Here is a 17,132-nt window from a genome sequence, read left to right as displayed (position 1 = left end):
AGCTGAGATGAGAAAGTAAAAATGAAAAACCTGTGCAGCACATTCCCAGTAGGAAATGGCCCTGGTGTTGCTCAGGGAATTGGCCATGGATTTGGGGACAGTGGCGGAGATGGTGCCAAGGTCGAGGAGGGAGAGGTTGAGGAGGAAGAAGTACATGGGGGTGTGGAGGTGGTGGTCGCAGGCTATGGCTGTGATGATGAGGCCGTTGCCCAGGAGGGCAGCCAGGTAGATGCCCAGGAAGAGCCAGAAGTGCAAGAGCTGCAGCTGCCGCGTATCTGCAAATGCCTGGAGGAGGAACTCGTTGAAGGAGCTGCTGTTGGACATTTGCTGACGCTGGGCATGGGGGCCTGTCCAAGGAGGAAAAGACAGGGACAAATTAGAGCAGTCTTCTGGGAGACAAACCCCTGCCTTCCTCACAGAACCTCCCACTTTTCCTCTCTCCTTTACCTTCGTTCAGCTCCCCGGCTCGAGCTCCGCTTTGTGCTGCCTGAGTGTGCCATGCAGAGCAGGGGCCTCTGCTAACGATTTCCAGAGGAGTCAGTGCTGCTCTGCTGGGGGGTGTAAATGGAGGAAGGGGACAAACATTTCCAGTTCTTTGGTGGGGATAGGAGGGGGTTTGGGCTCCATGAGCTGAGCTAAGGAGACTCAGTCCGGTGACCCAGTGGGAATATTCTCTGTTTAGCAGAAGGAGAGAGGAATATAGCACTTGGACCAACCAATAAACCCCTACAATGGAAGAAGGCTCAGGGGAGATGGGCAAGGGGCATGTGCCCATGGAGCTCAGGGGATAAGGTAGGGTGTGACTGACCACAGCTGTTGCACAGAAAGCTGACTTTATCTCAACACAAAGGGGACCAGGACTGGAAGGTACCCTTGGTTTTAGATAAACAGCTATGTCAGTTGAGTGGATCAAGTGACTACACCCCAACTGAGTGGATCAGCTGGTGTCAGTGTTTTCCCCTGAGTTCATGAAAAGAGTGTGAATGTCCCCCTCAGTTAGCCATACCAGCATGAGTGGGAGTGTATTCGTGGCTCAGCCCAACACGGAGTATAAAAACTGAACAACTAACAAAAGAACCTGGAAGAGAGCAATGGGATCAAGCCGGTTTCATCCCATGTCTTCCTTCCCAGTGACTGCGGATGCCCAGTGTTGTGACGGTGAGCACAGTATAGAGACCAGTAATGGGGATCACACTGGTGTTGTGATTGAACTGATACTGCAATTGCTCTATTTTGCTAAGCGTAACTCACACTTGTATTGTGATTTCAGCATATTGCTGTGTCACTCTGCTAAATCAAAAATCCTGTGTAATGTCCAATATCTTCAAAGAAGTAAATGTTGATATTAAACATTACACTGTCCATGTGTGGAATAGCTAAAAGGACCTGGTCAGGGAGAATTGGACTCTGACAAGCTCTCCTGGCAGCTGTCTTGGAAAGGGAAGGTCCTTGTGAGGGATTCATCTCCCCCAGCCTTGCCCTCCTGAACAGAGGTGTTTGTATCTGAAGCAGCCACACCAGCTCCCATTCTAGCAAGGCAGGGAAACCCTCATGTGAAGGCAGCGGGTGCCCAACCCATTCTAAATGTCTCTGCTCTAATGCGATAGACCCTCTCCTCACTCCAATTTACCATCTGCTCATCAGCAGAGACACAGGGGACTGGCTCAGAGGAAGGTGCCTGCATCAGAGGGACTGACCATGACTTGCCCAAATCCTTCCTCTCATGGCGACTCTCTTTGCAGTTCCTTCTCATTCCCTGCCCATCTTGCTGCCTGGAACTCTCCCTGCTGGCAACTCCTTCTCTATCCCAATGTCTTTTCCCTGACGGTGCTCACAGACCCCATCCCACCCTCTGCACGCTCAGTTCTGCCTGACAGAAACCTACCGGGACAGGGCGCTGGGCAGAGGCATTGCTGTGCTCAAAGGTCCTGAGGAGCAGGTCAGAAAATCCCTGACAAGGCCATAAAGGTGATGCTGGTGCTGTCTGTAGGCTGAGGAGGGGTTGAAGGGGTTTGCTGAGCTTTCTCACAGACCGTGTGATCTCTGAGAGGGAAGGGTTGAGAGTCTCAGTTCCTTCCCAAAGCACAAAACTCTTTCCTGTTTTCCCCCTCCCCAAATTAGGGAACTCAAAGCACACAGCCTAGAAGGAAAGCTCCTTCCCTTTGAAGTAGCCCCTGCCTTGACCTTCCTTTTGAAAAGTGCCCTCCAGAAATGTCCTCAGGGTGAGCTGGAGCTGTGAGCAGCCCTGACCCACGCACCACCCTCTCCACAGTACACTCAACCTGCCCTGATGGGCTCTCTCCTCCCACCCAGAGCTTCTCCCTGCAGCGCTGTGGGGAGTTTGCTGGGCAGGCTGAGTGCTGACCCTCGCAGGCAGCAGACTCACTGCCCGGGGCACACAGCACCCTGGGGTGCAGGAACACTGCTCTGAATGACAGCCCTGGCTAGACCTGTGGCACACCCTGGCTTCACACCCATGCAGCTCTCCCTGGCAGAAGGCAGCAGGACACCCTGTCCCTGGCATGCTGTGGCAGGGAATCCCCTCCTGCACTCTGGAGAAGCCAGGAGAGCAAGCCTTAAGAAAACTCTCCATTACGGGCTGGGTTTAGAAGACCCCTGCAGCAACAGCAGTAGCATTGCCCTGTAGCCACAGGCTTACCGTGCAAAAGGCTGTGAAGATTCCTCCCACAAGGAGCTCTCCTCTGGCCTCCCACTCCACACTCCCTTTCACTTCTCTCTGCCTTCTCTCATGGATGTCAGCAAGAGCAGGCAGTGCCCAGAGCCCTGCTGCTCTTGACAGGGGAGCTGCTCCTGCAAAGAGTTGTCTCCCAGCAGTGCTGCCACGTTGCCATGAGCTCTCTCTGTCCCAGGAGCCTGCCTCTGCTCAGCAACAGTGGTCCAGCTGAAGGCATGAATTTCTCTGTCCCTTGTGCTTCCTCCTCCTGGGACACGTTCACTGAAGTAGACTGAAAGAATCACCTATGGGCCTTTTCTAAAGAGTGGAGAGAGACCCATTGCAGCATTGCAATTTGTCTCATCAGAGGATGGTCATCTAGGACACATGGAAATGTCCCACTCTGGAAGACCCTATTCCCACCTCTTAACTAGGCAGGACACCTGTGAAGATCTTTGCCAACATCGTGAGCCCTCTGTGAAAGCAGCTGCAAATGGATGAGATGAGGCTTCATACAGATGCGAAGGCTTCCATAAATGCACCTGGCATCAGTGGGTGACTTGGGGTGTGGGTTCACCTCCCGGTACCTCTGCTGTGCTGCAAATTCCTCCTCCCACAACTGCTGTTACTGCCAGCCCCCTCAGAAAATGCTATTGTGCCCCTTACTTTTCCTAGAAGGTTGCGGTGCCATATAGGATGAGTACAAGACCCTTACAATAAATGCCAGCGTGTCTTGGGTGCCTTTGTGTGAGTGCCCCAAAGCGTCCGTAGCTTGACCTGAGGAAGTTTCAGAGCTCTTGGGCTGCTGGCTCTGCGAGGGGTGAAGATGTGCCCAGGGCCAGGTTGCCCGTGGCACCCAGCCCTCAGTGCTCTGTGGACCCAGCTGTGGAGCCTGGACTGCTGCTGCAGAGCCTGCGCAGCCAGGACAGCTGGCATTTGAGCAGACCTCCAGGCTGGGGCTGTCTCATTGCTTGGGCCTCTTTTCAAAACCCCTGCACCCTTTGTCCCTTCACTCGGGGCTCCTTGTGCAAGTAACTAAAGGGAAGGAAGGAGGTTCCTTTGGGCTCAGGAGGCCTTCCGGACTCTCAACTGTTTCTCCATTGTATCTGTAACTTCTGTATACCTAAAGAAAATCCCCATCCATCCATGCCTAGCTGGAGGTTCTGGAGGGGATGAGGGTGGAGAGCAGCAGCCTGCTGTGCCCAAAGAAAGCAGGCTCCTTCCCCCTGAAAAGAGCAGCACTGCCCAAGGAGCCACCTCTGTCGCTGCCTGATCTCGTGCTGATCATTTGCACAGGCCTTGTGAGCCTAGAGTGCCTTGGCCGCCTTGTGGTGTTTCCACAAGAGCTTCCCTGTGTGTCTGGGCTGAGGAGCCAAGGGAAGGCAGCGAGCAGAGCAGTGGCTGGGGAGTGTGCAAGTGGCGAGTATCCTGCATCCATCTCTTCTTGCTGGCACCTGGTTGTATGTAGCAGACCAGCCAGCTCTGAGGGGCAGAGACAGTGTGTTTGTAGACTAGGGGGCAGAGCAGAGGTCTGGCGTCAGGTTGATGCCTGCTGCAGTGCTGAGTTGATCTGAGAGTGTCCGAAACGCTTTCCAGTGCAGCTGCTCCCTCAGCTGATCTCTGCACCTGGGCACTAGGAGTGGAAGTGGCATCCTGCTGTCATTGTGTAGGTGCTGCAGTGCAAAGGCTCCCAGCTCGGGCTTGATGGTGATAAAGGAAAAGCAAGACCAATTGTTCCCTTTTGTGATTTGTGCCCAGGGTGACAGAGTGGAGCTGTCGCATGACCTGCAGAGAGTCTTGCCAGGAGATGAAAGGTGTTTGCAGAAGACTGTTCTGTACGGAGTGATAACAGCGTAATCAAGGGCCATGCGAGTGGCCCAGGTGAGCTTCTCCTCTGTGAAGGTTTGCACTTTTCAGATCCCTTGTGATTCGGTACCAGCTAGGGCAGCAGCAGGCACGTCGATGCCATTTGCACTTGTGAGGTCAGTTGTGCCTCTGAAGCTGGTAGGCCAACAGCATTCCCACAGCTTTGGTGATGATGGTGAGGTGCCTTGTGTCTCAGTGCCTCATAAACGGGGAGCAGGCCCATTGCTGCTGTTTGTGCTTGTTTAGGTCAATTGTGCCTCAGTCGCTAACAGGCCAGGAGCAGATATATGGCTTCATGGCTTCCTGCGAGGTCACTTCAGCCTCAGCACCTGACAGTCCAGCTCGATGCATTTTGCTGCTGTTTGTGTTTGTGGAGTCCTTCGGCCTTAGGATCTGCTAGGCCTCCAGCAGCCCCATTGCTCCTTTTTGTACTTGTGAGGTGACTTTTGCTTCAGTGCCTGCTTAGACAGCATCCAGCACATTGCTGCTTTGGGGCTTGTGAGGTCACTTGTGTCTCAGGGCCTGATAGGCCAGTGCTGGTCATGTGGCTGCTGTTTGTGGTTGTGAGGTCACTTGTGCCTCAGTCACAGAATCACAGAATCAGAGAATCACAGAATGGTTGAGTTTGGAAGGGACCTCTGGAGATCATCTAGTCCAACCCTCCTCCTCAAGCAGGGTCACCTATAGCACCTTGCACAGGATCACATTCAGGTGGGTTTTGAATATCTCCAGAGAAGGAGACTCCACAACCTCTCTGGGCAGCCTGTTCCAGTGCTCTGTCACCCTCACAGTCAAGAAGTTTTTCCTCATGTTCAGATGGAACTGTCTGTGTTTCAGTTTGTGCCCGTTGCCTCGCGTCCTGTCTCTGGACACCACTGAAAAGAGTCTGGTCCCATCCTGTTGACACCCTCCCTTCAGATACTTGTACACGTTGATAAGATCTCCTCTCAGCCTTCTCTTCTCCAGGCTAAACAGGCCAAGCTCTCTCAGTCTTTCCTCATAAGAGAGATGCTCCAGTCCCCTCATCATCTTTGTAGCCCTCCGCTGGACTTGCTCCAGCGGTGCCACATCCCTCTTGGACTGGGGAGCCCAGAACTGGGCACAGTACTCCAGGTGTGGCCTCAGCAGGGCTGAGGAGAGGGGGAGGATTCCCCTTCCTCGACCTGCTGGCAACACTTCCTGATGCACCCCAGGATACCATTGGCCTTCTGGGCCACAAGGACACATTGCTGCCTCATGCTTAACTTGGTGTCCACCAGCACTCCCAGGTCCTTCTCTGCAGAGCTGCTTTCCAGCAGGTCAGCCCCCAACCTGTACTGGTGCATGGGGTTATTCCTCCCCAGGTGCACGACCCTGCACTTGCCTTTGTTGAACTTCAGGAGGTTCCTCTCCGCCCACCTCTCCAGCCTGTCCTGGTCCTTCTGAATGGCAGCACAGCCTTCTGGGCTATGAGCTGCTCCTCCCAGGTTTGTATCATCAGCAAATGGTCAGACACAAGCCCTCACTCTGCACCACAAACCCACCAGTGTGTGTCCTCACCCTGCCTGTTCATACAGCTGAGCTAACATTGGCATTTCCTTCTCTTGGGCCCTTACCAGCCCAGCCCAGCCCAGTCCTCCCCGGCTCTCCCCACCTCCTCTGCCCTCTCCCCAGCCCACCCAGCAGAGCAGCCCAGGCTGGCGGTGGCCCCGCAGCAGTGCCCACAACAGGGTGCTGCAGAGCTCTGGGCACTCACACCACAGCCACAGCCTCCCCGTGCAGGCACAACAGCTCGGGGCGGGGGGGAGAGGTGCAGGGGTGTGTGTGTCAGCTGCCCCATCAGCTGCCAAGCTGGAATGGACCCCAACCCCCTGCTGAGGCCTCTGTGGGCCTGGACGATGCTCTGAGCAATTGCAGGGCATGTCAAATGGCTCAGGCTGTGTTCAGGTCTGTCACTACATAAAGCCCATGGCTTTTCGTTGAAGGTGACGTGGACCACTCTCCAAGCTCCCTTCCCTGGGCCTCCTGGGTCCCCAACGCCTCTCGTGGGATTGCAGAGCTCTCACTAGCCTGGACATTCATGCGTTTAGCCCTTTATCTTTGGATGAATCCACTGGATTTTGTGAAGCTCCATTCGCTGCCCACCCCAAGGCACATGGTGCCCTTGGAGATACCCTACGCTCTCCTGATGGATCCATACACCCTTCGAGAAGGACAGGCATCAGTGTCCAGCCTTGTCATATGGCAGATACCGCTTGACCATTTACCATCTCCAGGAGCACTGGGCACCCACAAGTGAGAGCTGAATGCAGATCCCCAGAAAAGCAACAGGCCCTTTCAGGGAGAAAGCCCTTGAGCACCTTCTTGGCTCCAGCTTTCGAAGGAGAGCCCAACCTTCAAGCAGTGCCCTGAGGAAATCCCCTTTTATTAGAGAGAGGCCAGCTCTGACACAGTGATAGACACATTTACAGAAGACTTCTGGGTCAGACAGACTGGGTTTGTGCCTGTAAGCAAGTGGGATGAATTCCAACACTTCTGCACAAACGTGATGATCACAGCGAGAATGCCCAAAGCACAAGAGTTGTCTGAGGTACTTAGAAACCACTTGTGAAAAAGGATGGGCAGCTCATTGCTGCTGCACTAATACCAGTTGAAGCAGTTTCTTCAATGCATCCCTGAGCTCCCTGTTCCTCATGCTGTAGATGAGGGGGTTCACTGTTGGAGGCACCACCGAGTACAAAATGGCCAGCAGCAGATCCAGAGCAGAGGACGAGATTGAAGGGGGCTTCAGGTAGGCAAACACTGCAGTGCTGATAAACATGGAGACCACGGTCAGGTGAGGGAAGCACATGGACAAGGCTTTGTGCCGGCCCTGCTCGGAGGGGATCCTCAGCACAACTGTGAAGATCTGCACGTAGGACAGCACAATGAAGATGAAACACCCAAAAGATAAACAAACACTAACCACAAGCACCCCAAATTCCCTGAGGTAGGTGTTTGAGCAGGAGAGCTTGAGGATCTGGGGAATTTCACAGAAGAACTGCTCCACAACATTGCCTTGGCAGAATCTTACTGGAAATGTGTTAGCAGTGTGCAGGAGAGCATTGGGAAAACCAGCGGCCCAGGCAGCTGCTGCCATCTTGACACAAGCTCTGCTGCTCATGATGGTGCCATAGTGCAGGGGTTTGCAGATGGCCACGTAGCGATCGTAGGCCATGACAGTGAGAACAGAATACTCCGCCAAAATGAAAAAGATAAGAAAAAAGACCTGGGCAGCACATCCCCAGTAGGAAATGGCCCTGGTGTCCAACAGGTAATTGGCCATGGATTTGGGGACAGTGGTGGAGATGGTGCCAAGGTCGAGGAGGGAGAGGTTGAGGAGGAAGAAGTACATGGGGGTGTGGAGGTGGTGGTCGCAGGCTACGGCTGTGATGATGAGGCCATTGCCCAGGAGAGCAGCCAGGTAGATGCCCAGGAAGAGCCAGAAGTGCAAGAGCTGCAGCTGCCGCGTATCTGCAAATGCCAGGAGGAGGAACTCATTCAGCAAACTGCTGTTAGGCATTTGCTTCCTCTGAGCTTTGGGCACTGTCCAAAAAGGAAAAGGCATTTGTAGGTTAAAAGAGTTTTCTCTCAGCCAAATCCCAAACTATTCTTAATAGAACCCTCCACATTTCCTCTCTTCTCCAGCTTGGTTCAGTCCCTTTTTCTTATCTCTGGTTTGTGCTGGCTGAGTGTGCTGTGCAGAGCAGGGGCCTCTGGGTGTGGCTTCCAGAGGAGTCAATCCTGCTCTGCTGCGGTTGTAAATAGAGGCATCAAATTGCCCCGAGTATTTGGTGGAGATTCCTGGAGACGGGTACCTGGATTCCTGGAGAAGGGCATTCGGTCCAATGACCCAGTGGGAACACTTTCTATTTATCATTGTGAGAGCTGAATACAGCACTCCTGCCAGTTGTGTCTGGAAAAGAAGACCCTTGTGAGGAATTCATCTCCCCCAACCTTGCCCTCCTGAACAGAGGTGTCTGTATCTGAATCAGCCACACCAGTTCCCTCTCCGGCAGGCAAAAGAAACACTGAGGTGAAGGCAGGGGATGACCCCACCCTTTCTAAACATCTCTGTTCCAAAGAGATGGACCCTTTCCTCACATCGATTTGCCATCTGCACCCTTTCTCCAGGTGCTGTAATGGAAGTGGGACGTGACTAGCTCTATGGACACATCCTACAGCCGCCCATTTTGTGGAAAGGCCGTTCAACATCTTAACGCTCATTTTCTCCAGAAAAATGGGCTGCAGTGAAGGGGTCTCATTCTATATTTCTTGAGCTTCTAGATGCCTCCATCACACTGGGGGAGCATCCTTTGATGGAGTAGAAATCTTTGGCATTTCAGTTATGCTCAGCAGTAGAACTTGTGTGTCCAAGAGGAAAAGGGCTCACAGTGACTGTACAGAGTCAGGGGATCCGGACTGTGCATGAGTCTTGCTCCCCGCTGCCCTGTGCTAGCACCCCTCCCGGCTAAAGGACAATCACACTCACAAGTTACTCTAAGAAAGAAACTGGGCTGAGCTGAGAGTGGAGGAATGTAGTTCCTGAGTGAAGATTTCCACATTCTTCTCTCTCAGAGTAGATATGGAGAGCGTACTATGGAGAGCTCTTCAGAGCATGTGATGAGGTTTCTGACTTGCATGAGCAGCACAAAGACTCTCAGCTATCACAAATATGCTGTGGCAGAGCTGGGGTCTTGTGGAGGGCAGCTTGCAGCCTGGCAGGACACCCCAGCGAGACAGTCAAGAGATCTAAAGATGGGTGGGCAGCCTTAAGAGAGAGTCAGATCATTCCCCAACTGGATGAAATACATTGCCTAGAAGGCTGGAAGGGACCCTGGGCATGTTGCTGCCATGAAGACAGCTCCACGCAGGACCCATGGGGTCCATGCCTTAACTGCAGCTGAACCCCTCTCCTTAACCCCGGAGAGCAGGAGAGCAAGAACCAGAGCAGCCCCGAGAGGAGAGGAAACCAGGAGCAATACCATGACCCTGCTACCAAAGGGAAAGCAAGGAGGGAGAGCTGGACAGGCAGTTAGGAAAGCCTCCACCTCACCCAGCTGTGCCCACCACCTCTCAGACAGTGACATCGCAGGACAGTCACTCTCAGCCCCTTCGTCATGCGCTGCTGGGAAACGGGCACGTCACAGGAGAGATGCCCCCCTCCTCTGCTGGAGCTCAGGCTGCTGAGGAGGGGGAGCATGCCCTGGACCCCGTGGCCTTGAGGGCAGAAGCTCTGCTGGGCACGAGAGGAGACACAGTGGGGCTTCCTTAGAGGAAGATGTCTGCATTGCAGGCACTGACCGGGAGTTTTCCAAATCCCCCTTCCCACAGCATTTATGTTTCTGCTTTCCTTCTTTCTCTGATCATATCTCCACTGCCCAGAGCTTTTTCTCCTGGGAGCTGTTTCTCTGTCCCATCTCTTTTCCCTGTCAGCGCTCACAGACCCCATCCCACCCTCTGCGCACTCAGTTCTGCCCTGCAGAAACCTCCCAGCAGCAGGGCACTGTCCAGGGGCATCTCTGTGTCTGCAGGTGCTAGGGATCAGGTCACACAAATGCCGCTGAGGCCAGAGAAGGTGATGGTGGTCCTCTCCGTAGGCAGAGCCCTGGCTGAAAGGAGTTTATGAGGTCCCTCACAGAACGACTCATTTCTCACTGTAATGGTCTGGGAGTATCAGTCTCTTGTCCAAAGCCCACAGCTCCTTCCCCCTCCCCTTCCACCTCCCATGCACAAACAGTAGGAAACTGAAAGCAGAGACTCAGGAAAAGTCCTTATCTTTAAGGGAAGCCCTGCCATGGCTGTCGTCTTGAAAAGGCCCCTTGGAAATATCCTGAGGGTGAGCGAGACCTGAGAGCAGCCCTCACCCCCACAGCACCCTCTCAACAGGGGGATGAACCTGCCCTTCTCGAGGTCGCTCCTTCCACCCAGGGCTTCTCCCTGCAGAGCCCTGGGGAGTCCCCTGGGCAGGCTGAGTGCTGACCCTTGCAGGCAGCAGAGTCACTGCCCTGGGCACACAGCCCCTGCGGCAAAGGGACACTGCTCTGAATTACAGCCCACGCACACCTGGGTACACTCCCTGGCTTCACACCCCAGCACCGTCCCTAGGAGAAGGTAGCTGTGATGTCCTGTCCCTGGGACGGTGTGGCTGGGAATCCCTGCTCTAAAGCACCACCTGCTCCAAACAGGACATGCTGGAAGAGCTGCCCTGACAGACCCTACCAGCTGCGCAAGGCGGCAGCTTTTGAAGAACCCACCGACAACCACAGCAGCAGTGTTGCCCTGCAGCCAGAGACTTCCTGTGTTATGGGCTATGAAGATTTCTGCCTGCAGTGAGCTCTCTGGCATCCTCTGATTCCCGACTCTCTTCAACTTCTGAGTCGTTCATCTCATTCTGGCCCCTGCAGGCGGTGTCCTGAGTCCCGCTTCTCCATTAAGAGGAGCTGCACTTGGACAGAGCTGTCTCTCCGCAGCACCTGCCAGGTTGCCATGGGCTCTGGCAACCCCAGGAGTCAAGCCCAGCTCAGGAGCAGAGGCCCAGCTGAAGACTTTGTGACTTTGTCTGGCCACTGTGCACCCTCGAGATGTTCTCGGGACTCCAGGGCTGACAGCTCCTGAAAGGCAGCAGGGTCTCCCCTGGGAATTATCCACTGAAGTAGACTAAAATAATCCCTCTCTAGCAGTGGAGAGACTGAGTCTAGCATTGCAGTTGCTCTCATCAGAGCATGGCTATCTAAGAGGGGTGGAAACATCGCACTCTAGAAAGCCCTGCTCCCATCTCCTAAGAGCACAGGGACAAGAAGGGCATTCATTTGCTTGTGCTTCAGGGACTGATTGAGAGGAATTAATCAACACATCTAATGCCCGTTGAGAAGCCCCTGGGATGGAGTGGGATACACTTCCCTCCCGTGCTCTCCACAAACTCACAGGAGGTGGGATTCCCCTTGCCCAAGTTTTAGCGTGCACAAAATGCCTGTCTGCGTGGCAGCTCCTTCTTTAAGCTCCCACTGTAATCAATGGAGATGGAGGGAGGGAGTCAGCTGTACACGCACACACCCCTTTGGGCATTTGAAGGGCCAGAGGTGGTCCGAGACATGGCCCAGTTTCTCCTTGCTCTCATGTTGCTCCCATATCCTTCCAGAGCATTAGCTGAGGGCCAGCTGGAGAATCTCCTTGGCCATCTGAAATGACGCTAGCTGCCGACTACTGCAAGAGCTCCGCTCATCAAGAAGCCGAGACATATGCAGATCCTGACATTGCAAACAGCTCATGTAATTCAGTGCCCACACTTGATTTAAGGCCATGACAATGGGCTGGCAGGGCCATGTCAGATGCATGGGGTGTCCAGCACAAGCACCATTTTGCTAGCAGGTACAGCACAGGACCTACAGGAAAAGCATGTCCTTCCAGAGTGGTTGCTGGACAAACACCCCAGGGCACCTCGCATTTCCTGCCTGTTCCCAAACAACGGATTCCCACCACTGCCTTTAGGCAAACTCCATCCCGTCTACATCCAAGCATGCTGCAAAGATGGAAGGCACATCACACCAGGGTCTCCACACATATGCCTACATTCTCAAACCCTGCCAGCTCTCCTCTCCCTAAACCTTTTCTCACCCCAATGATATGAACAGGGACTGTGTTAATGATGCAGCCACAGTGTGCCCGGATTGCAGGCTGTTCAGGCCCGGGGACTTTCTCAGTGGCACCTTGTCTTTCCTGGAGATCTGGTCACCTCCGTCACAGGCCCCAAGGTGCTGCAGAGTCAGCTCAGGAGCCAAGCACCTCTCCTGCCACGGCTGCATGGCCCAGCTCTGTTTCTCTCAGGCCTTGTATACTGCAGGGTTTGCTCTCTCAGTGGGCACCTCACATCATCACTGCATTTGCTGTCTACACCAGCACGTCTCTGCTCTGAACTTACGCCTTTGTAAACACAGTGTCCTTGGCTCTTGGGAACAGGTTTCACCGTGACAAGGCTGCACTCAGCCTTGGTGCCACAGCTGAGGGTCTGCAGCCCAAATATACACAAAAGCCCAAAGCCTGGGCCACAAGGAAGAGGAAATGGAGATGCACAAGCTGTTGCAGAACTGCAAAAGCTTTAAGCAGCCTGAGGAACTCTGTGGATCACAGACCCCAGTTCTTATGGGGGGACTTTAATCTCCCTGACATTCCGTGGGAGGGCAATGCAGCAGGCTGCAGAGTCCAGGAGGATTCTGGAGGGTGTGGAGGACAACTTCTTAGCACCACTAAGCCTGCTAGGTCAACAAGGGTGACATTTTCCTGGTCCTGGAACCTGCCAACAAGGAAGAACTGATGAGGGCTGTGGTAATCAGGGTCAGCCTTGCCTGCAGTGGCCATGAGATGGTGGAGTTCCAGATGCTGAGGGGTGTGAGGAGGAAGAGGAGGAAGAGGAGCAGAGTCCAGACTCTGGACGTCAGAGAAGCAGTCTTGGGCCCACTGGTAGAGGGATCCCATGGCAGGCAGCTCTGAAGGGCAGAGGAGCTCAAGACAGTTGGCACGTCTTTAAGGACAGCGTCCTCCAAGCTCAAGAATGGCCCATACTGATACCCAGGAGAACAAGTGGACATCTCAGGAGACAGGGTGGCTGAACAGGCAACTCGCAACTGAACAACAGTACAAAAAGGCAGCACACGGGAACAGAAAGCAGGGAGAGGCTGCAAAGGAGGAATTCAAAAATGTTGTCCAGTGAAGCAGGGAAGCAGTTAGGAAAGCCAAAGCTCCTTTAGGACTGATGCTTGCAAGGATTTCTAGGGCACAGAGATGATCTGCTGTTGCGTCAGTAACAGGAAAAGCATAAACAAGGAAGATGTGGGCCCATGGCTGACTGGGGCGGGGAATCTGGTAACAGCAGAGGTAGATAGGTCTGGGCAACTCAATCCCTTGCCTTCAGCCCCCACCGACAAGGTCTCCCAGGCCACTGTGCCTAGAGTCAGGACGCCTGAGGAGAAAAACAACGAGCGGTGCCTGAGGCTTGAGTCAAGAATTATTTGTAACTCTATGGGATTGGATGGGCTGCAGCTGAGGATGCTGAGAGAGCTGGTTGCTATCTAGCAAGGCCACTCTCTGGCATCTTTGAAAGCTGTGGAGACTCGGGGAGGTCCCAATGCCTGGAGGAGGGCAAATGTTACATCCCTCTTCCAAAAAGGCCACAGGACAACCTCCTTTGAGGAGGAGAGTGTCATGGAGCAAGCCCATTCTGATCACATTTCTGGGTCACTGGAGAAGAAGGTGTGTGGGAACAGTCAGCATAGATTTACTGAGGGGAAATCATGCCTCACCAATGTGATGGCTTTCTGTGTTAAAAGAACAGTATTCATGGACAAACAGAGAACAGTGAATGTCAGTCACCTCGACTTTCAGAAGGCTTTTGACACTTTCTCCTGCAGTATACTTACACACAAACTAGGCCTTTATGGACTGAATGGTGAGACAACCAAATGGCCAAAGAAGTGGTTGGATGGTGGGGCTCAGAGTGTAGCGGTGAATGGGTAGTGTTGTTCCTGGAGGTTTGAATCACAGAATCACAGAATGGTTGAAGTTGGAAGGGACCTCTGGAGATCATCTAGTCCAACCCCCATGCTCAAGCAGGGTCACCTAGAGCACCTTGCACAGGATTACGTCCAGGCGGGTTTTGAATATCTCCAGAGAAGGAGACTCCACAACCTCTCTGGGCAACCTGCTCCAGTGCGCTGTCACCCTCACAGTAAACAAGTTTTTCCTCATGTTCAGATGGAAGCATCTGTGTTTCAGTTTGTGCCCGTTGCCTCGTGTCCTGTCACTGGACACCACTGAAAAGAGTCTGGCCCCATCGTCTTGACACCCTCCCTTAAAATATTTGTACACATTAATAAGATCCCCTCTCAGCCTTCTCTTCTCCAAGCTAAACAGGCCCAGCTCTCTCAGTCTTTCCTTACAAGAGAGATGCTCCAGTCCCCTAATCATCTTTGTAGCCCTTCGCTGGACTTGCTCCAGTAGTGCCACATCCCTCTTGTACTGGGGAGCCCAGAACTGGACACTGTACTCCAGATGTGACCTCAGCAGGGCTGAGGAGAGGGGGAGAATCACCTCCCTCGACCTGCTGGCAACACTCTTTCTGATGCACCCCAGGACACACATTGCTGCCTCATGCTTAACTTGGTGTCCACCAGCACTCCCAGGTCCTTCTCAGCAGAGCTGCTTTCCAGCAGGTCACCCGCAGCTTGTACTGGTGCATGGGGTTATTCCTCCCCAGGTGCATGACCCTGCACTTGCCTTTGTTGAACTTCATGAGGTTCCTCTCCACCCACCTCTCCAGCCTCTCCAGGTCTCTCTGAATGGCAGCACAGCCCTCTGCTGTATCGGCCACTCCTCCCAGCTTGGTCTCATTAGCAAACTTGCTGAGGGTGAACTCTGTGCCTTCATCCAGGTCATTGATGAAGAAGTTGAACAAGACTGGACCCAGTCCTGACCCCTGGGGGACACCGCTAGCTACAGGCCTCCAACTAGACTCTACGCTGCTGATCACAGCCCTTGAGCTCTGCCATTCAGCCAGTTCTCAATCCACCTCACTGTCCACTCATCTAGCCCACACTTCCTGAGCTTGCCTATGAGGATGTTATGGGAGACAGTGTCGAAAGCCTTGCTGAAGTCAAGGGAGACAACATCCACTGCTCTCCCCTCATCTACCCAGCCAGTCATTCCATCAGAGAAGGCTCTCACATTGGTTCAGCATGATTTCCCCTTTTGGTGAAGCCATGCTGACTACTCCTGATCACCTTCTTTTCCTCCACATGCTTGGAGATGGCCTCCAGGGTAAGCTGCTCCATCACCTTTCCAGGGATGGAGGTGAGGCTGACTGGCCTGTAGTTTCCCGGGTCCTCCTTCTTGCCCTTTTTGAAGACTGGGGTGACATCATTGGTTTTCTTCCAGTCCTAAGGCACCTCTCCTGTTCTCCAGGACCTTTCAAAGAGGATGCAGAGTGGCCTAGCAATAACCTCCACCAGCTCCCTCAGCACTTGTGGGTGCATCCCATCTGGGCCCACGGATTTGTGGGTTTCAGGTTTGCCTAAATGATCTCTAACCCGATCCTCCTCCACCAAGGGAAAGTCTTCCTTTCTCCAGACTTTCTCTCTTGCCTCCAGGGTCTGGGCTTCCTGAGGGCTGGCCTCAGCAGTAAAGACTGAAGCAAAGGCGACATTCAGTAACTCTGCCTTCTCTGCATCCTTCGTCACCAGTGCACCCACACCAATCAGCAAAGGGCCCACATTTTCCCTAGTCTTCCTCTTGCTACTGATGTATTTGAAGAAGCCCTTCTTGCTGTCCTTGACATCTCTTGCCAGATTTAACTCCAAAGGGGCTTAGCCTTCCTCGTCACATCCCAGCATACTCTAACAACATTCCTATATTCCTCCCAAGTGGCCTGTCCCCCTTTCCACATTCTGTAGACTTCCTTCTTCTGGTTGAGTTTTGCCAGGAGCTCCTTGCTCATCCATGCAGGTCTCCTGCCTCCTTTGCGTGACTTCCTACTCATAGGGATGCACCGCTATTGAGCCTGGAGAAAGAGATGCTTGAATATTAACCAGCTCTCTTGGACCCCCCTTCCTTCTAGGGCCCTCACCCATGGGATTCCTCCAGGTAGGTCCCTGAAGAGGCCAAAGTTTGCTCTCCTGAACTCCAGGGTTGCGATCCTAGTTCTTGTCCTGCCTCCTCCTTGCAGGATCCTGAACTCCACCATCTCATGGTCTCTGCAGCCAAGGCTGCCCCCGACCTTCACATCTTCCACCAGTCCTTCTTTGTTTGTTAGTACAAGGTCTAGGAGCACACCTCTCCTCGTTGGCTCCTCCACCACCTGTGTGAAGAAGTTGTCATCAATGCTCTGCAGGAACCTCCGGGACTGTTTGTGTCTAGCTGTGTTGTCTCTCCAGCAGATATCGGGGTGGTTGAAGTCCCCCATGAGAACCAGGGCCTGTGATCATGAGGCTACTTCCAGTTGTCTGCAGAAGGCCTCATCGACTTCCTCTTCCTGATCAGGTGGCCTGTAGTAAACACCCACCACAGTGTCACCCATGCTAGCCTGCCCTTTCATCCTTACCCAGAAGCTCTCAGCTCACTCTTCATCCACCCCTAGTATCAATACAAAGCCAGGGGCTCACCACAGACTCTCTTTGGGTGTCCTGTTGAACCACAGCACAAGTGACATTAAGTTTTCCAGAAGTTCAGCCTGAACCAATCAAGCTGTGTTTTTTGGCTCTTTCCCCTTCTCATGCTATTTCCTACTCCCCAGAAAAGCTCCATCACCTCTGAAATCACCCTTCAAGCACTCACAGGCTGCTGCTGTACTGCCCTTAGCCTCCACTTCACCAGGCTGAAGAAGGCCAGGTCCCTCAGCCTCTCCATAAAGGCCCTGTGCTTCAGGATGCTAACCCCATCTTGGCAGACCTCCTCTGGACCCTCTCGCAGTCCTTCCTATTCCTCCAGCACTGGGCAACCCACACTGGGACACACTATTCAACATGTGGCCACCCCAGTGCTGAGTCAAGGGGGATAATAACTGTCCTTGCCTGGGTGGCCAGGC

General features: G+C 53.6%; 1 protein-coding gene across 1 annotated transcript in view; it reads right to left on the bottom strand.

Moving 5' to 3' along the window:
- LOC136994107 (olfactory receptor 14C36-like) overlaps positions 1-7,913 on the bottom strand; it is a gene marked incomplete at its 5' end in the record, with an annotated part of 94,653 nt that extends 86,740 nt beyond the window's left edge. Inside the window, one exon of the mRNA XM_067310359.1 lies at positions 7,179-7,913. Within this exon, the coding sequence (XP_067166460.1) occupies positions 7,179-7,913 (735 nt within the window). The remainder of the gene's footprint in view (positions 1-7,178) is intronic.
- Between the last annotated feature and the right edge of the window lie 9,219 nt (positions 7,914-17,132).

The sequence above is a fragment of the Apteryx mantelli genome, chromosome 24, assembly GCF_036417845.1.
Source record: "Apteryx mantelli isolate bAptMan1 chromosome 24, bAptMan1.hap1, whole genome shotgun sequence".
NCBI classification, from domain to species: domain Eukaryota; kingdom Metazoa; phylum Chordata; class Aves; order Apterygiformes; family Apterygidae; genus Apteryx; species Apteryx mantelli.
This window is presented reverse-complemented; position numbering and strand designations above follow the sequence as displayed.